This window comes from Lytechinus variegatus, chromosome 3, assembly GCF_018143015.1.
Source record: "Lytechinus variegatus isolate NC3 chromosome 3, Lvar_3.0, whole genome shotgun sequence".
NCBI lineage: Eukaryota > Metazoa > Echinodermata > Echinoidea > Temnopleuroida > Toxopneustidae > Lytechinus > Lytechinus variegatus.
This window is the reverse complement of record NC_054742.1, coordinates 12,455,196-12,476,164: the sequence shown is the minus strand read 5'-3', so window position 1 is coordinate 12,476,164 and position 20,969 is coordinate 12,455,196. Positions and strand designations below refer to the sequence as shown.

Below are 20,969 nucleotides of genomic sequence, written 5' to 3'. Positions count from 1 at the left end.
AACATGAAGTGTTGGGGCAAAAAGGACATCCTTTATGAAATATTTTAATATTTATTTATCATCCCCGCAAATTCGACCCTAAACACGTAATTTTCCTAGCGAAATAGATACCCTTTTTTCATAATTTTCGTGTTTTTGACACCCTAATCGAGTTACGTACGTAACGTGCCCTATCGTGAAAAAGACATCCTTTTTAAGTGTTTTTTGATCGCGCATGGTATCCACTCGTCAATGTAAGTGGCCCCCCCGGGCTTATGGATATGGAGTTATGTGTCATAAGAGTCTTGCATGTACACTTTACATTGATCTCGAAATGACCTTTGACCTTACCATGTGACCTCCGACTGCAGCATAACATGCAGGTCCCCTCAGTACATCAACAACCCAAGTTTGGGTGAAAAGTGACTTTTGGTTGCAGAGTTGTAGGTCATAAAAGAGTCTTGCATGTAAACTTTAATGTTACCTGAAAATGACCTTTGACCTTACCATGTGACCTCCAACTGCGGCATAACATGCAGGTCCCCTAATTACATCTACCATCTAAGTTTGGTTGAAAAGTCATAAGAGAGTCTTGCATGTAAACTTTGTTGATCTGAAAATGACCTTGACGTGACCTCGGACTGCAGTATAACATGCAGGACCCCTAAGTAACTCTACAATCAAAGGTTGGTTGAAAAGTGACTTACGGTTGAGTTATGTGTCATAATGTTTGTGACGGATGGACAAACGACATTTGGATCCCTAAGTCTTGCCTTCACCTCTGGTGGGCGAGACAAATAGGATATTTATAACTGAACTAAACTTCAAATCTAAACTATAAGATGTAATAATCAACAGCTTCGAAGTGCTTTGTATCATCAGATAAAAATGCATGTAAGCTAGATGAAATTGGATGTTTTCATTCTTTTTAACTTCAAAATAGATCTGTAAACATGTCCTAAAAATATCAATATGTTTCCTGCAATATTTTTCATATTCAACTGTTCCTCTGCAATTATTACATCATAAAGAATGTCTGAGAAATAACCAGTTCCTTTTCTAGAATAGTCAAATTACAAACTACACTTGCTATTCCAATACAGTATAGAAACAGTCTCTGAAGACAAACCCTGACAAACTGACCATTGCTCTGCATATCAAGCATATAAAAAAGACAACAACTGATATTAGGCATGTTTGTGAACTCATTAAAGATAATGCTTCCTTTTAAAAATCAGAATATCTGCTGAAATAAGAGGTATTCACTGCAATTAGAAGGAAGTACATGTATATCACAATAAAAAGTCTATTTAATTAATAAGATCAATGAAAGTAACAAATAAAAATTATTTTGCAAAATAAAATAATTGTCAGTTTCTTGGTAATAAATGCATATTGGATAGAGGAGGTAAGCTTCATACATTCATTAACTATTTCTTTAAAACACAATTTGTGGAAAATAAGTTCATGCCTCTTAATTTGAATTTTCTTAAATTCAAAGCTTTTTTGTACTTCCAGTCAACTATCTATAAATGTGTTTTCACAGGTCCATTGACATTTGATTTTGAGAACAATACAAGTTTCAAAACATGGTAAAATCCTGCATTATAATTTTGGATGCCTTTAAACTTCATCTGAGGTTTGATAATGGTATTTTACAAACCACATAGCTGGTGTTCTTAGTTATAGCTCTCTTGGATTTTGTTTATAACAACATCCCCTGTGCTGAATACACTTAGGAAGAGTTGACTCCGGGGGGGGGGGGGGGGGGGGCACTCAGTATATAATGCATAGTGGGTATGTGCCGCGGAGGGGACCCCCATTTTCACACTCAAATTTTCCATTCCAAGGCATAGCATTTTTGCCTTGTTGAGAAAAAGAACAAAGAAAGCCGCTCCAAGGCATACCATTTTCTTATCAAGAAAAAAGAAGAGGGAAAAAGCTTCCCATATTTTTTGTTACGCCGCTCCGATCGCATTGAATGAGCTGCAATTTTGGTGAAAAGCGGCCGCAGAGTTCCCACGGCGGAGGCCGCGCTAGCTGCATCTTGCACGTAAATGCATGACCGTTCCATAGGGATGCATACGCACTCACACGCTGGCGATCCGTTCCAAGGACCCCCGTTTTCACAAACATTTGTCGTTCCGAGGACCCTCCTTTTTACAATAAGCCCGCTCCAAGGCCCCCGTTTTCTGTCTCGCCCGCGGCACACCCCCACCACTTTTTTGGTCGAGTGCCCCCCCCCCCCCCGGGAGTTGACTTTACCAATCAAATTATGTCAAATAGTGCTACATGTAAATACAACAGTATGCATACATGGTACAAGAATACATCCAACATCCTCATTATTTTTTCACTATCAACACATCTTTTTTTTATTCAATGTGATAATGATGATACCTACCTTTAATATGTTTGATGTATTGATGGGTTGAGTTAGGATGAGAACATTTGATTCCAACTGGAGAATAAAAATCAAACAAAAAAAATCAAAGCATACCTGATATCTATTATGTCATGTACATTGCTGTAAAAATCATGGCAAGAACCAAGTTTACTAACAAATTTCATCGACAATGTAGTCCATTCAGTTTTGTGATGTTAGCTAGCTTTGTTTTGTCTAGACCACCTGCATGAGCAGGGGCAAGTTTACAAAATCATTGTGAAGTGTTACACTTTGTGACAGAATTATGCTCTTTGCTTTTAATAATTCATTTGTTGATGTATGATTCCAAGCTTGAATTGGTTTAGGATAACATTATTCAAAAAAGCTAAAAATTCAATGAAAGTTTTGAGTGATATACAATCTCGTTACATATTTTCATTATATGTAGGAGCTCCTTTTTACGTTATCTTGCCACAATTCAAAAGCAATATACAATCTTACCTTGCCCTACATTTTTATGATCTTAAGTGAAATAGATACTTATATTTATACCCCCACTCTCAAATGCTGGGGCATAACTGAAATGTTTTTTATCATTCCTGCTCAAATAAATAAAAGAACTGAATATTGACAACCAAAAAAACAAATTTTAGATCAAAATAGAGATAAAGATATATTATACAAATGCTAGTTATAGTCCTACAAGGAATATTTAAAAAAAAAAAGAGACATAAAGATATTTCAAAATTGAAGAATAAAAGATTCACTGTGCATATCTTATAGCTTTCATCAATAAAGGTGTAATAGAAATGAAATAAGGTAGGATTTACTGGAGTACTCAATCATGATATCAGGCTCTTCCCTCAAATACTGGCGGTGTAACTTTCATTTTTCAAAAGTATATGCAAATACAAAATCTTTACTTCAGAACCATGCACTTGGGCATCATTAAAATTGTCTCAATAGATGCACCAGACAAAAGAAATAAGTCATGAAACATTGTGGCAAGAGCTTTTCACCTCACAAAAAATGTCCAGGTGAATCAACCATACCCTTTTCTTTATATGGGTAACTGCAAGAAGAAAGCAAGGTTATAACCTACAGGACACTTCCGAGGTCTTGTTTCAATTGATTGGTTTCATTCACGATTTGCTTTCAAAAGAGCAAAATAATACTTTGGGTGGTCAATCCAGGCCCTAAGTCAAGATAAAACTTTTTTGGAATGCTGGGATTCATCAATAACCTCCCAATATTCATTAACAATATATTACCTAGCAAAAACTTTACTGTATATTCAGTTTATACATATTTTTTTACTTATGCAAAATTAATTTCAATTAACACTTTTCACTGCAGAGTTTACCAATCTGTATAGGGTAAATGAGTTTGCAATCACAGATGCTCAAGAAAACTGGACTGAATTATTAAAGCTATACTGAACTTGGTATCAAAATACTATACCCTTGATATCAAATGAACACATGCATACTATACAACAGCATCTCCATTGACAGAGTAATAATGTTCAAACAGAGAAATAGATAACATACTTAGATGTGACTTAAAAGACTCGTTACCAGAACAGTGTTGATATTATCCTGTGGCCAGTCTCAACTGCTGTATCTCCATTAGCTTGAGAGATAGAAACAGAAAGAGCAATAAAGCATAAAAGTACCTTTGCTTTTCATTACACACAATCTCAAAATGGGATCACATCATCTTCAATGAATCACTCATTCTTTCACAAAAGAAACCAAAATACTTTTATACCTATATGCTTAAAAAGAATTTGACTCGAGTTCAATATAAGAAGCTTTATCGATTATGATTAATACTGAAAAAGTATTTACAAGTTGGCATGAAAATTGATGAGGTTTTGGTAGGCTTTCACCAAAAAGTCATTCAGCCTTGCTATACATTAGAGACTGATAAAGTTCATGTGATCTGACATTTTGAAAAAGTGTACTCCTTCTAAAGTCTATCTTTTTTATTTTTATAAACTTTTGGTGTATTCTTTTGTTTAAGGTAAAACCTATTTCAAAGATATGAGTATATTTACCAAGGATCACAATAACCTTGGGGGAATGAAATTAAGCAATACCAGTGTCAACAAATATTTTTGTTTTGTTTCAATAAGAAATATCTTTTTAATCTGATTTGCTGTTATCCTGTCTGAGCCTCATAAGAGTGATAACCCCTCCCCCCCAAAAAAAAAAACCAGCCCACCTTCAGAAACAGATCTAGAACATCAGAAGATGGAAGGCAAGACAAAAAAGCAATCCCTTTAGATCAAGCCCAAATAACACAAATTTGCATCAATAACTCGCATTCAATTGTGCAAATCAACTTTAATATCACATTTTAAGTTCTGTGTTACAGGGACCATGTTGTAAAAAAAGAGTTGCAAACAAACGCATATCATAAAATCAAACACAACTTGATTTTCAACCAATCAAACATGTGTATTAAGGAGTTGCTTTTGAATGCAACTCTTACTGAAAAGTGCCTCAGATCTCTTTTGGCCATGACTTCACTGTGCATGTTAAGTAATAAATGTCAAGTTTCTTTTTGGTTTATTGGGAGATTCTTCAAAATGTCCTAAATGAAACATGCTTTAAGAAAAAAAAAATTAAAATAATATTCACTTCTGAAAAAGACAAAGATACCGACATTTTGCTTTGATGATTGATTTGTACAAACTGTTTATCCATCATGAATCTGTAGATTCCAGAACACTTTGACTGTGAACAAGGTCCCAATACTGCTCCACATTGTGCTTCTTAAATTGTTCTCTAGCCATAGCTTCTGTTGGACACATCTTGAAATGAAGCTCACTGAAATTACGTTGTTTGATCATTCCAGTCCACATCAGCTGACAATGATTGGATTTATCGGATTCATCTCCAGAGTCATCATCTGAAATAAAAATTTTCATGTATTTTACATTATCAAAACACTAGTTAATACATTAAAAATTACTCTGAAACTATAATCATTTGAACCAGATTGAATAGTGATGAAAAACTGATTAACATTTCATGAATTGAATTTTACATTCATAAATGCTAATATTTGTCTTTAAGTATATGGAAAAATTACATCATAAAATGTGAGACAAGGAAAAGAATAGTTATAGCCATTTTTTTTAAAATCAGAATGGACTACTTATATTCTGAATTGTCCTTAGATTTAATTTTATTGCTAAATATTCAAAACATAGAGAATTGGCCTCCACTAGCAGTACACAAATGAATAGAATGTAGTTCAAGAAAGAACATTGTAGTAAGAAGATTGTGACAGATGGTTCTCCCATTCATCATCTTTTACTAGGAATAGATATTTTTCTCCCCTATATGTTTACCCTCCGGGTGGTAAACTAAACATGAAAAATATAAAATATTGCTATTTCCTCATAAAATGAAATCAAAATTTTAGTTGTCAATGATTTGTGCATTGGAGGTTAACCCTAAAAGAGCCGGGTTATTTGGACCTCTCTCCCGAGATCTCGGCCTTCAAGCTGCGAAAATTTGCACAGTGGTAGTGTGCGATAAAATCTACAAGGCTGTATGGTTAATTTTTGTGAAATAAGATTTTTTCATGAATCCTATCTTAACTGGGCTATTTCAGACCAAAATAATTGGGGGGGGGGTCAATTTGAAACCCCCTCAAACCTTAATCTTTGATTGCATGATCGGCTTGAAACTTTACACGCCCGTAGAGCCAGATGTGAACTACAAGACTGTATAATAAAATTTTCAAAAAATTAATTGCTTATATATTTTGCGATCATGAATAACATAAAATAAATCCATCTAAGCCAACAAAAGTAAAAATAATCATACATTTATGATTTTTGGTTGAAAAATGCAATTTGCTTTGACTTTGTACACGCAATCATGTTTTTGAGCAATATCGGGACCGACATACGCTTACAAAATATTGCATAATTTCGTAACCGCATACCCGGGTGTTGCAAAAGATGCACAAGACTGGAAAGTAAAAAGTCAGCGAGCGGCGCGGTAATAAAATTTTGCACGGCGGCATAGTGGCGAAATTTTTTGAGGGAAGGGTTAAAATTGCCCCCCCCCCCCGTTTAATAAGGGTTAATGAATTAATTATGCTAATTTATGCATGAAATAAAACATTTGCTCTGATCAACTATCATACAGCCCCAAAACTGCTAAATTTTTCATTCACAGACTCTTCGTAGGATCTGATCAATTGTACTCACTGTTTATTTTTTTATTTCTTATGTATTTCTGTTTTTGAACTTTTTGTTTTTTATTGTTTTTTGATGAAAATTGTTGCAGACTTAATTCTGATCATAAACAAGACAAAATTATCTAAGTCTAATCAGTAAAAGTAGAAATAATGATACCTTTATGAATTTTGGCTAAATACACAATTTGCATTTGATTTATCCATGAATTCACGTTTTTGAGCAGTTTTGGGTCTGACATGCACTTCAATAATTTCGTGACCGCGTACCCGGGCTTCGCAATTTTGGTCTCATGCCCCTCTGATTTTTTTTCTTCAAATTTCCATTTTACTTTAGACTTCCCTTCAGGCTGTACTCCTTTCTTTACAGTCTTATTAACTTTCAAAATATGTCCCATGCCCACATAAACAATCTCAAAAAATTGAAAAAAATACTAAAAGAGCTCAATATTTATTACTTCAATGACTAAAGGAAGATATTTTCAATTGTTTATAAAGCAATGGTCAAGAGGTAAACCCTGGAACATGCTTCTGAAACTTACCATTGTGTTTGCTCCTTTTATCCTCACCCCATTTGATCCTATGTAACATCAATTGCTGGAATTTTTTCTGTTGCTTTGGTCCTGAAAAAATAAAAAATAACAATAAGAATTTAACAAGTGGAACACCTCTGGCAGTCTCGCCTGGCATTATGCGATTCAATATAGCAGCAGTGCTGACTTTGACAACTACTATAAAATAATTATTCACAAAAAACACTATTCATATAATGATATACTACTACATTAATTGACCCTAAATGATATTTGACCTTGATCACATGACCTAAGACTTTGTCAGTGATACTTCATGGTTTATGAACTAAATCCATAAAATTTCAAAGTTATGATGGTAATTCAACAAATAACATACCCCTAACTTGGCCAAAGTTCATTGACCCTAAATGACCTTTGACCTTGGTCAAGTGACCATAAACTCAGGCAAGATATTAAGTAATACTTCATTACTCTTATGTCCAAATTTCATGAACTAGGTTCATATACTTTCTAAGTTATGATGTCATTTCACAAAAACTTAACCAACCATTGGTTAAGATTTCAATGTTGATGCCATCACCGTCAGGAGGTTCAGTGAAAGTCTCGCTCTGCTATGAAGGCCAGACAAAAATTCAGTTCTTTTTAAATCATGACATCAGAAGCATGTTTTAGAAAGAGAGATGCATTTTAATGCAACTTTAACAAATGAATTGCAAGTCACATATTGAACTTGTATTTGATTGTTTTGTAATGAGTCTTCAAAGTAAATTGTTTGGGCTTAAATAGAAGCACCAAAACATTTTCAAATGAAACCAATCCTCTAAAACACCTTTAACAAGTACCTGTGAGCAATATAAGAATAATTTTGATCTTTAATTTTTATTAGCCAACAAGCCCTCCTTTACCATTCAAATACAATTAAAAGTCAAGTCCACCCCAGAAAAATGTTGATTGGAATAAATGGAGAAAAATCAGACTAGCAGAATGCTGAACATTTCATCAAACTTGGATATAAAATAACGAAGTAATGATATTTTAAAATTTTGCTTATTTTTCACAAAAGAGTGATGTGCATAACTCAGTGACATGCATATGAAGGTCGATGATGTCACTCACTCGCTATTTCTTTTGTTTGCTATTGTTTGAATTATATAATATTTCATTTCTTACAGATTTGACAATAAGGACCAACTTGACTGAACCATTTAGTATTAAACGAATGCTAATTTCACATATTCAGGGAGGAATTGATTGTTGTTTCACTTGACAATGAGGAGAAAATGAGAATGAGTGGATGACGTCACCAGTCTCCTCGTTTGCATACTAACCAGGATGTGCATATAACTGTTTTGTGATATCAAGCAAAACTTTTAAATGTCATAACTTTCTTATTTTCCATCCAATTCTGATAAAATTTTCAGTGTTTTGCTTGAACTTTTCTCTTTTTAGTCAAATCAACTTTCTGTTGGGGTGGACTTGTCCTTTAAAGATCTAGATATGAAAGTGTCATTCTTATATCACTGCATAGATTGGTTATAACTTCTTTGCAAGAAATTGGTGACTTACCCCCTTCTACCACTACACAGTTCATATCTTTATGTACCACTGCTATCCCTGTCATCTGAAGCTGCTGGGCATTAGCTTCAACCTTGAAACGTTTAGCTGGATTATTCAAGTTCAACACCCGGTACACACTAACATTGACACCTGATGAAGTGTCTTCTCTTATCTTGCGTTCCTTCTTCTCTTTCCGTTGTTCTGCAGTGAGCTTCCTTGCTGCATTGGTTTCCTCATGTGTCCTAGCAAAGAAAATTTGGGTTAATAAAAGATAGCTCCTAACATATTTATTAAAGAGTATTGCAAGATGATATCAAACAAAGGTCTTGTCACATTATCCAATCTTTGTATTTCAAGATGGATATTTTATTTCCTGGAATAAATGATTTCATATAGATGATTGCTTCACTAGGATTATCAATTTTAGTAGTGTATTAGTAGCTTAATTTAGCTGATTGCTTTATGCTTGAAAGAAGTTAACAGAGAACTGATGACTTTAAGATCTCTCCGAGGGTCCTTGTAATAGCGATTCATGTAAATGTCTGATCAATAGATGTAGGACATCAGAAGAACTCTACCAATTCAGCTATTATACCTTCTATAATAGTCATATTGGATGGCTCAAAATGATTAGACAATTATATTTCTGGTATCCCATAAAGAAAGTCCATTTAATATCATTATCATATTTTGTAATGGTCATTAAAATTCATTAGATCGTGCAATACAGCATGATATTGTGCAGCTAGGTTTGTACATAAGAGTATATGGAATTCATCAGCTTTTCACACATTTGCAATATGCTCTGATAATGCACAGGTAAATAATTGGTGATATACCTTTGTCTCTTCTCCATCTGAGCTCTGACATGTGCTTCTACTTTAGTAGGATCCTGTACAGCTTCTGTACCCAAAACTCTCATTAGGTTTGCCATCCGTACTATGAGTAGTTAAAAGAGTAAATATTATCAAAAAATTATTAACAGAAAAGAATGAGAGGACTGAATGAAATCATAGTAAATAGAAAATTGATATCGGTAATTTTACAATCAGGGTAACCCAACTGTCTCATTTGATAAAAAAGGTGCTTTGCTTTGCTTCAATTTGTGTATGTGTTGTAAACAAGTGAAATGATACAATATTTGAGGCATAAGGTGGACCACTTTTGACAGTTTCAGGGTTTCAATCTTGCCATTACATTTGCTGTCAATTGCTTGATTTCCCAGATAGGACACTTATGGACAGAAATGGATTCAACAAAATGGAACGTGTACTTTCTGAGAAACAAGTGGATGCTGGCAAGTGTACATTCTGAGTTGTTGTATAAATACCAGTGTTCTTATAGATGAAAAATATTTATCAAGTAAAACATCATATTTGTTAGTACAGAAAACTACATACCATCAGCCAGGGCCAGGCCGGGTACCAGCAGAGTAAGGTGCAGCTAGCATGGCTGGGCTCGAATCATGAGAACAGGAGATCATTTATTTCAAATGTTACATATTTCTTCATTTTGCCGATAAGCTTTATATCTGCAAATAATTTAGGGTGAGGGTCACAACCGTCCCAAAGAATTCAGGGATCAAAGGATTAAAGTAAAAAAAAAGAGTGATAATATTGAGTTTTACCTTTTGGTTCTGGTGGTGGTTCAAGTCCCATTCTGATCTTTTCTTGCATTTCTTTTAATCCTTCTCTCCTCCTCTGTCTCCTCAGCTTCTTCATCTCTTTCTTTGTCAGATAAATAGGAAGCTCAACATCTTTCTTCTCAGCTGCATATCATGAAAACAAACAGAATTTAATGTCAATAAGTCATATTTTTAAAAATGTTATGACTTAATTTTTACCATTCTGTATTTCGATTATATCTTTTCCTTCATATATAAATATACAGATCTGAATTCTTTCATTTTTAAAGAACATGTCTTCAAATTAGACTAATTGATTATTGAATATATCAGCAATGAGTGTGAAATCATAAGTGATAACTCACCTGGTGGTTCAATCTGGATAGGATGTTCTACCAAATTAGTAATGCCTACAAACTTTCCACTCCCTTGAGATGTGTCTGTAATCACATCTGAATATGACTCTGTGGGGAGGATGAAACTATCCCACCATTCAACAATTGGTACTTCATTCTCTTTCTAAATGAGGAAGAACATAAATAAAGACAACATGATAATAAAGGCATCATTGTAAGTTAGTAATACAGCATGCTTAGCATTGAAAAAAAATGATTTGCACTACAAACCTCCTATATATCAACAAACATAAGCTTCTATGGCCATTCTACAAAGCTGAAGCTACCCCTGAGTGCACTTACAGAGGAATTAAAGTAAAAAGGCTCACATCTACTCAACCCTTAGGGACTCCAGCGACCAGTTTGTTAAGGGGACAGTGACAGACATTCGCACAAGACACAAATGGAATACCAAGCAAGAGGTTGAGGAAATGGAATCTCAGCTGAGGCACAAGGATATGGTTGGGCCTGCACAAACCAATAGAGCAGGGCTAGGCATGAATCCAACCCAATAGTTCTTTAAGGCAAGCACGAAAATAAAGCGGAAGATGGAGTTTCTGACTCCATCACTTCTGACTTTGTCACAAAGAAGAGGAACAACATATAGCTTAAGCAGTTGGCATCATGCAGCAGGGTGCTTGGTGTCGATGGGAGTGTGTAAAACCAAGGTCCCTATCCTAGAGAGACATATGGAAAATGGAAACAGGCACACTTAAATACTTGCTATGAGCAACCTGCGATGTTCTTCCTTCTCACAACCTGAAGAAATGGGCCAGGACCGAGAACCAAAATTGCCATAGATGTGGAAGGAAGGGTTCACCCAGGCACATTCTATCAAATTGTCAGTTATCTCTGATAAAGGGATCACTATTGAGAAAGCAAACTAGACAAAAGCACTAAATGCTCCAGCGATGATTTCATTTGTGAAGGCTGGAACAAGTACTGGAGCCTTCAAGGATAGCTAGACTACACACAAGTAGGCGTAAATATTCATATCTGAATGACACGCACCTTAAAACCCAAGATAACAACAACAGGCTCCTTTGTCTAGCAAGAGACTGGCAGTTGGTCTCAGATGAGCAAATGACCTTTCCCAGTGAGATTGCCACTACCAACATGCAACCAGCTATGGTAGTCTGGTCGAAGCAGTCCAAGTCGGTCATCGTCTGTGAACTGACTGTGTCATTGGAGGAAAACACTGAGACAGCCAATGAGTACAAGACGTTAAAATATGCTGGATTTATCTCAGAATGTAAGGGAAAAGATGGAAGGTAGACTACTACCCAGTGGAGATCGGCTGCAGAGGATATGCGACAAAGTCTCTCCATTTCTTCCTCTCAAGGATGGGAATAACCAACAGAAGGAAGCCGATATTGCTACAAGGTCCTCAGCCTGGATTTGGAACAGATATAAAGCCAACTTACCAAATGAGCAGATGGGAGGTGGCAACTCATCTTGATGCTGCTGGCCCACCTCCTGCCACATAGCCATATCGAGGATAATGGGCCGAAATGGCTGGCAGGTGGAAGTCGACTGAGGAACAAGCTGTTCTAGAGGACGTTTCTCTGCACAAGGTGAGTTTTGATTATCCTAGAGTAATGACATTTTGTTACAATGGAACTTCATGTGTTGGATATCTACAAGTACAAGAACTATTGCAGTATTTTATGTGTTCTTACCACTTCTCTCTTCGGTGTAATCAATGCTAGTTTGGTTGCTGATGTAATTCCAGTCTTTTTAGCTGCCTGAGAAATCTCATTCTGAAGCTTCTCTAGTTGTGACTGAAAAAGATTCAAATGGGATAAATGATACACAAGAAGCATAAATCAATATTAAACAGGACACATTTAAGAGTGACTTATAGTGATAAAAGTAATAAACTTTAATGATGAGAGGACCTAAAGCTATCCATTTTGTTTACACAATAAAAACTATTTTTACTGTATGAACAAATTGTCTTTAGTACTATAATTTTATTTTCTTAAACTCTATTGTTGCTCTATTTCAAAATAGTTTCAACCAAATTCAATTCATTTGTTCATATAATCAAATTTGGGGATTTGTTCCTAATACTAATTCTTATTCATACAATGTTTGATATACCGGTATCTTTAGTGACCTTGATGCCAAACAAAACAAACTCACCTTGGCCCTTATCCTCTGTGCAACCTGTTCAAACTTGCCCTTTTCATGAAACTTGAATGTCTTTCTGCTTGCTCTACCAACTGCTGGTGCTACCCTTGGATCAAAGAATTGGTTGGAGTCAGAAGAGAAGTCCTGTGGTTTTTCCTGCTGATTGGCCTTAAATTCTTCTCTCCGTTTGGCTCTGATGTTAGCCTTCACATAAACAGTATAAATGGTACATGAAAAGTAATATAATCTTATTTTAAGAATGCACAAAAAAACTTCTATTCACATTCACAATTTCACAGTCTAAAACATTTTAATCCTTTAAAACATGCAACTGTCTGTTTGAATGATATTTAGAGGTATAGAGACAGTGATTTTCCGTTTAAAAAAAATGGTCTTTTCCGTTTCTGAAAATCTGTATTTCTGTTTGAACTTGATCTAAAAATGGAAATTCTGTTTTGTCACTGAAAATGTACACAGCAAAAACCTGAATTCCGTTTTGCAAAGGTGAATACCATGAATTTTTACATGAAGGGTGTAAGAACCAAACAGAATTTCCTTTTTATTTACCGGTAAAATGGAAAATGACTGTCCTTGCAGGTACCCAAACTCTAAAGTAATATTTATCCTATGTTGAAAGTGGAAAAATACAAAAATCATTTACCTCTTCTTCTGATTATGAGTAGTAAAATCATCATTGTTCTAAACATGATTTCCTTCAGAAGAAAATCAAAATAATCAAGCATACATGTATTACATTCCCCCTTTTCAATTACACTTATTAGATTAAATTTCATTCAATTGAATAGACTGAAATATATATGACATATCTTCACATATCTTCAAAACACTCTCTGCACGATGATTCATTTCACTTGACAAGCCCGCCACATACATGTACATAAAATAAAAACAACATTACCCTTCTCATCAAGTTATACATTCTATGTATCAAAGACAAAATGTAAACTGTGTAAGCTTTACCTTAATTGTTGGTCTGTGTTGCGGTAGTATGATGACACGTCCTGATTTATCAATTGTCCTACCTTGATCATCAAGAATCAATGGTGCTGGTCTAAGCACAAAAAAAGAAGTTTAATATGAATAACCAGAATCTCTTTGAGAACATAAGAAAATGTTTTATCACTTTGTGCTTATCATCATTCAAGGGGGGAGGGGCATGGCCCTGAGAAACAGGTTTGCTGAAGCACCCCAAAAAATTTCCTTGGGGGTGCTGTGTGTATTATTCTCCATAGGCAGTACCCCCCAGGTATTCTGAGAGATGTGTAAAAATTTAATAACCCAAGTTAACTTCATTTTTTGTGACTTCCATTTTGTAGAAAAACTTTTTGTTTTGCATTTTGGTTTTTCTTAAACAGATTATTTTCTGCTAAATATCATTAAAGGACATATCAATTTGAGGATATTACAACGTTATTATACTGGTTCACAATATCTCATGGTATATATATTCTTCCACTAACAGGAAATATTCTGTAATTCCAGTTGTTTTTTGCGAATAGGTCCTTTCCATTTTTCACATAAAAAGAACTCTCATAACCTTAGCATATTGATTTATATGAATATCCTTACTTGAGTTTTTTAATTCTTGGTCATTCACATATATTTGAAATGAAGAAGAAAAAAATATTTCATGCTGAGTTTGTGGTGTTTATTTGCATTTCAAATATATATCATAATGAGTGCTACTTTTCACACTGATGTTTTTGCCCTCATGTGTTTTCTTTTCCTTAAAAGCATTTGAGGATCAGATTTGACTATTATATTTAAGACCATGAAACTGCATTTAATCAATCAATTCATTTTATATCACTAAAAATCAACCTCAAGGAGAAACTCGGTTTTCCTTTCAGTCTTCAATTTTCTGTTATATGACATTCAAAGAAGTTTTTTAACTGGAGATGCACGACAGCTTGATATTTCATTTTTTGTCAGCCTTGCTCGGCCAATTTTCACTGTTGAATCCAAAACTAAGCCAAGATAGAAGTATCATTATTTATAACATAATGATGGTTTCGATTTACAATGACTGGGTTTCCTTGGAAATTGTATGTAATTTGCTTGGAATTATTGCTCTATGGTTTTCACAGTATTTTTCTGCATTTCATACTCCTTTACCATTTTGCTCACATGCATTCTCAGGTTAAATTGAAGGTACTGTTGCCATAGTATGCAAAAGTAGTTATCTCATTTTGTTGACCTGAATATTTCCAATGATTGTTATGCAATTCTTTTAATTACCTCATCGTAATGACTTATCTCTTTATACTTTGGTGGTTGCAAATAGCCAATGATTATAGAAGCAAATCGTTTATGTTTGCTTGGTTACTTTTTGTGATATTCGAATATCACCTTACTTTAATTAATTCTGTAATTGACTCGTTTTACATTCTTGTACATCATTTGCCACCCTATAATTTGCTCAGCCAGTGCGTTTTATCAATAGTAAGCAATGCATCCTTTTCTACTTTTATACATAACAGGAATCCTCGCTCTATTTTCTACAGTTATCTCGTAATTCCTTATGGATGAACATAATATTGATTTAAATGATAATGGCCACTTCCAGCGTTACTTAAACCTGGAAATGCCAGAACTCCAATTTGATTTCCATCCTGAAGATCGTTCTATGCACTCCATATGTACCAAATACTTCTCTGAGTACGATACTGTTGTAAATTCCCGCAATTCAAAAAATAAACTCTTTCTCCTCCATCATAATATAAGAAGCATTAATAAAAACATCGACCAATTTCAGACATTCATTGATTAACTTTGTTATGGATATTACGTTATCGGATTTTCTGAAACGTGGTTGAATGACCAACAACGATCCTTCGTAACCATTGACGGCTTTACTTTTTATACAAACAATCGGGAACACAAAAGAGGAGGCGGGGTTGGGTTTTATGTATCAAATAACTTGAAAGTCAATGAACTTACCGAGCTTTATGTGATGTCTGAGGTTATTGAATGCATATTTATCCAAATAGAATTACCTGATAATAAACAAATAGTTGTTGGAGAAATATACAGACCCCCTAAAGGTAGTGTCCATGATTTTTTACATCGTGCTCAAAGTCTTTTGTCAATGCATGTTTTGAATAATAAAAAGGTTTTTATAATGGGAGATTTTAATTTGAACTTGTTAGATCGTAATACCCCCTGTAATCAAGAATTTATAGATATGATGTTATCCAACTTTTTCATTCCATTAGTAACAAAACCCACACGGATTACAGATACGTCGTCAACCTTAATTGATAATATTTTTGTTAACGATTTTTCCCATATATCATCTGGCATCTTGGTATCGGATATATCTGACCATTTCCCAATATTTGTTGAAATTGTATTTGATAGAGTCTCTAAAGATAACAATATTAAACATACATTTCGTGACTTATCGGATAACAATATTATTAGATTTCGGGAGAGACTAGCATTGGTTGACTGGAGTGAAATATACAATATTCACGACGTTAATGTTTGTTTTGACAAGTTTATGGACATATTTATGTCGATTTATCAAGAAACTATACCACTAAGAAAATTTTCCCGATCTAATTATAAAAAATACCCAGACTTCCGTGGGTTTCTAAATCGCTCCTGAAGTCAATAAATCGTAAAAACAATTTATATTGTAAATACAAAAAGAATCCTGAAAATAGTCATTTAAAACGAAAATATATTCGTTATCGGAACGTTCTTACATCCCTGTTACGTTTAGCTAAAAAACAGTATTTTGCTAATCAATTTAATAAGTATAAAAATGATGCATCGAGTACATGGAAGGTGATAAATAATGTTTTACAAACAAAGAAATCGAAGGAATTCACTAAAGAAATTATAAATAATAATGTAACGGTTGTAAATCCTGCAGATATGGCTGACGTGTTTAACAACTATTTTGTCGATATTGGTGCGACTCTTTGCCATAATATTCCTGAACCTGACAAAAGATTCCAATACTTTCTAAAAAATCCCAACCCTAAAACCATTTTCCTTACTCCGATCACTGAATTTGAAATTAAAGATATTGTAAATAATTTAAAACCTAAAAAAAGTCCTGGATGCGACGAACTTACAAATTGTGTCATAAAACGTGTCATTAATGAAATTTTAACTCCCTTGACTTTTATATTCAACCAATCTTTGGTAACTGGTCTGGTTCCTCAAAATATGAAAGTAGCCAAGGTTGTTCCAGTGTTTAAAAAAGGCGATAAACGGATTGTCAGCAACTATCGTCCAATTTCACTCCTTACTTCCCTGTCTAAAATTCTTGAAAGATTAATATATTCTCGTTTGATAAATTTCTTATCTGATAATCATATATTATGCGATTCCCAATTCGGTTTTAGAAAAAAACATTCCACTGTACACGCCTTACTTTCTTTTATTCACAAAGTGGCAAATGCTATTGATAATTCTCTGCACACAGTTGGTGTATTCCTGGACCTTTCCAAGGCCTTTGACACGATTAATCATGATATTTTGCTTTACAAGTTATCACATTATGGTGTGCGTGGAAAGGCCTTGGAATGGTTCACGAGTTACCTAACTAACAGAAAACAATTTGTTTCAATAGAAGGCCATAAATCTCAAATGAAAACTATTTCTTGCGGTGTACCGCAAGGATCACTCCTAGGCCCACTGCTTTTCTTGTTGTATATTAATGATTTTAATAATTCATCAAATGACCTATCATTTATTCTTTTCGCGGATGACTCGAACCTTTTTTTGTCACACCGTAACCCTAATTTACTACTTACCATTTTGAATAGGGAATTGCGGTCTGTTCAGACATGGATTCAAGCAAATAAGTTGTCACTCAATGTAAACAAAACAAATTTTATGCTTTTCAGTAACTCTTTGAATTCTTTGCCGGACCATGTAATTATAAACAATGTTAATTTGCAACAAGTTAATTCCACCAAATTTCTCGGTCTTTACATTGATCATGAATTATCATGGAAATGTCAAATTGATTATATATGTAAGTTATCTTCTCGTAACACTGGCATTTTGAATAAACTAAAATATTTTTTCCTGATCACATTTTAAAAACATTATATTCTACACTTGTTCTATCCCATATGAATTATGGAATATTGGCCTGGGGTAATTGCAATACAACCTTAATTGATAAAATATTCACGATACAAAAACGAGCAATTAGAGTGGTTAATCAAGTTGGTTTTTATTCCCATACAAACCCATTATTTTTCCAAAATAAAGTACTCAAAATTTCTGATATATATGCATTTCAAGTTGGTATATTTATGTTTCAGCTTTCAAGAGGTGAATTGCCTGATACATTTGTTTCTATGTTTCAAAGGAACAACCTAATCCACACATATCCCACCCGGCTAAGTGACTCCTATCACCTTCCGCGTACTCGCACTCTCCTCGCTCAAAGAACAATCGCATTTGAAGGGCCCAGGTTTTGGAACGATCTTCCCCATGATATGGTACAGAGTACCTCACTTAATATATTCAAACGTAAATTGAAAGCGATGCTTATCAATTCTTATAATTTCCCTTTGTAAACTTTTGTATTCATGTACTTTGTTAATATGCTCTGGCTGAGTAATGAGTAATAAATAATAGTGATAGAGTGGCGGACTCTTTTTTACTTATTTATTTTATTACTTTTTTGTATTCCTTACACAATCGTCACATTTTGGCATTACTTTGTTATAATCAATTTCTTACCTGTCCTCTCCTCATTAAGACCGAATTTTTTTCTGGATCCTGCAGACTTAACATGCCTTGCTTTTTTATGCAGGTTCCCTCATATTTCACTCCTTTTATTTGTCTTTAATTCCAAATCGCTATTCTCTTTAATTTGAATTCATTGTTATGCCTTGTCTGATTTGTATTCTCATGAGTTTTCTGATATTGTTTTCAAATTTTGTTTGTACTTGTGAAATATGTAAAATAAAGTCAAATCAAATCAAATTTACATCAGCACCTCCACTTACAAAATCGTTAATAGGGCCCTGGGAGGAGGTGTAAAGACAGGTTCGTTTGAGATATTCGGAAATGTTTTATTTTGAATCTACAACATAAAAATACAGAATCATTCAATATGAGAGAAAGTTGAAAGTATTGAGAATTATTGTTTGCTCACTTAGTAAGAACAGCTGGTGGTGGTTTACTCTGACTGGTATCTTCTTTAGGAGCTGGTACTTTAGGTATTGCAGGTGCTTGTGGTATTCCAGGCATAGGTGGTAGTTTCAAACCACCTAACCCAGCACTCATCATAGTTGCCTGTATGCGTGCTTGTATCTCAGCAGCTTTCTTGGCTTTCTCTAGAGCATCATTTCTCAGAGCCTCGGGCTGACTCTTTGAAAACTGTGTAAGGGGAAATACATTCATTCAATTAGTTCCAAGTACTTTCCTTACTTTAGTAATAAAGCAGGACTTAAGTCTATTAGTCCCAGGTTATTTTGAGTCCTTATTATGCCCCCTAAGATCTTGGTCTCATATCATGTGACCATGACAAAAAAAATTGCACAATGGTAAAATATGATGTGATCTTATGTTGCATAGCTAAGCTGTATTTATTGCTAAAAATGGTACAAAATGGCTTGAGTATTGATGTGAAGTGAAGACTCCTGAAGATGGATAGTCAACCTGCCCGAAACATCGAGTAACCTCTCTTCACTTCAACCTGCTACTACTCAAACTATCGCTACTCAAGCCATATTCCGTTCATCTCATCTGGTTTACAGTCCTATTCAGGACTTCACTCACTTTCAATAAAAAATACCTCTAATTTTCTCATTTTATCCTTTCTCGTCTTTCCATTTCAATTTTCTGCCTGTATTTCCTCTCCCTTCTTCATGTTACACATAATGAACCGTATATCTTCTCCACATTATAAGTAGGTAGTGATTGAATACAAAAATCTGCAATATTGTGCATCCTAATAAAAGACTTGAAATAGGATTTTGAATAGAATGTTAAAAAGTCCCCCAGTAACATACATGTAAAATATGGTAATCACATACCGGTAACAAAAATTATAAGGCAAATTTAAGTATGTATTGTTTCCCCACAGCTTATTGTTACCTTGACTCCATTCTCGTCTTCACCGGGAAAGTGAGAGAATTTAGAACGCTTCTTGTGTCCCTCATATCCATCATCATCTTTACTGGTTCTCTTTGAAGCTTTACTTCCACCTTGAAAACCTGCTACATCTGCAAATAGGGTCTCCACAAACCTCTCAGCAGAGTCTTCTAGCAAGGGCTTTAACATATCTGAATAAAAAAAGGGATAGATTTTTTTTTCTAATCAGACACGTAATGACCAAAGACTTTACATCTGCAATAGGTTAAAATAGTGAAAAACTTAAAAAAGGCATAATTTCAGAAACATGTAAACTTGTAAAGGCATCCATTACAGACTCCCTCATCAAATCCTCTGATTCAGTGGCATACCTAGGATTTTCCACGGGGGGGGGGGGGCAAAAACGTCCCGCCAATAAATTTGACAAGCAAAAAAAAAAGGTCTTCAATCACAAATAAAGGATTTCGTACCAAAAAAGGTACGCTAGTGCTCTGAATTGTATATAAAATGAATGGTTGAGCAGATATGGGGCTTCAATGTTTTTCGATTTAAAAATATGAGAGACTTCAATTTCAGATTTTCAAAAGAAATTTATTTATTTTATTTGAGCTATAGACTTCATCTTTGACAATTTTTTTGCCACACTTACATGTACTCTTGAGCTGTTGAAATCATAAGGAATGTCAGAATATTAGCCATAAAGGCTGCTTGATGATGAAAGACCAAATTGCAACAAAAAAGGCATTCCCAGATTGTCTGGGAAAATCAAGTTGTGTTTCACAAAGATTTTAAAACTCGAATGATGAAAAATAGGAAGACATTTCACAAATATTTTATATAGACTCTAGACTAGAGCTCATAATGTATAAAAATAATAAAAGGATGACATTGCTGGGTGCTTCATTGCATGATGACTAGTATATGCATCACTCAAGGGTTAATTGCATTACATGCCGCCGCGCAGAGAAAAATCAAGCCATAGAAGTTGTGTGTAGTGCACGCCAGAAGTGACGTCGCAGCATGCATGACCAACTAGTTAGAAATCCATT

The 20,969-nt window shown here is 34.5% G+C and overlaps 1 protein-coding gene across 2 annotated transcripts in view; it reads right to left on the bottom strand.

Annotated features, from left to right (window-relative positions):
* Window positions 1-2,358: 2,358 nt before the first annotated feature.
* LOC121410237 (U4/U6 small nuclear ribonucleoprotein Prp3-like) overlaps window positions 2,359-20,969 on the bottom strand; it is a 35,895-nt gene continuing 17,284 nt past the window's right edge. Inside the window, exons 2-13 of one of the 2 annotated variants that reach the window (XR_005969299.1) lie at window positions 19,924-20,111; window positions 18,980-19,203; window positions 13,810-13,900; window positions 12,841-13,032; window positions 12,375-12,476; window positions 10,666-10,819; window positions 10,304-10,444; window positions 9,516-9,615; window positions 8,686-8,918; window positions 7,126-7,206; window positions 3,943-5,281; window positions 2,359-2,440 (exon numbers count right to left, since the gene is read on the bottom strand). Coding sequence is in view for 1 of the 2 variants with exons in the window: in XM_041602179.1 (XP_041458113.1) it covers window positions 5,076-5,281; window positions 7,126-7,206; window positions 8,686-8,918; window positions 9,516-9,615; window positions 10,304-10,444; window positions 10,666-10,819; window positions 12,375-12,476; window positions 12,841-13,032; window positions 13,810-13,900; window positions 18,980-19,203; window positions 19,924-20,111 (1,712 nt within the window). In the remaining variant the exon portion in view is untranslated. Of the gene's footprint in view, window positions 5,282-7,125; window positions 7,207-8,685; window positions 8,919-9,515; window positions 9,616-10,303; window positions 10,445-10,665; window positions 10,820-12,374; window positions 12,477-12,840; window positions 13,033-13,809; window positions 13,901-18,979; window positions 19,204-19,923; window positions 20,112-20,969 lie in introns of both variants that reach the window. The other variant, XM_041602179.1, reaches the window with a different exon arrangement.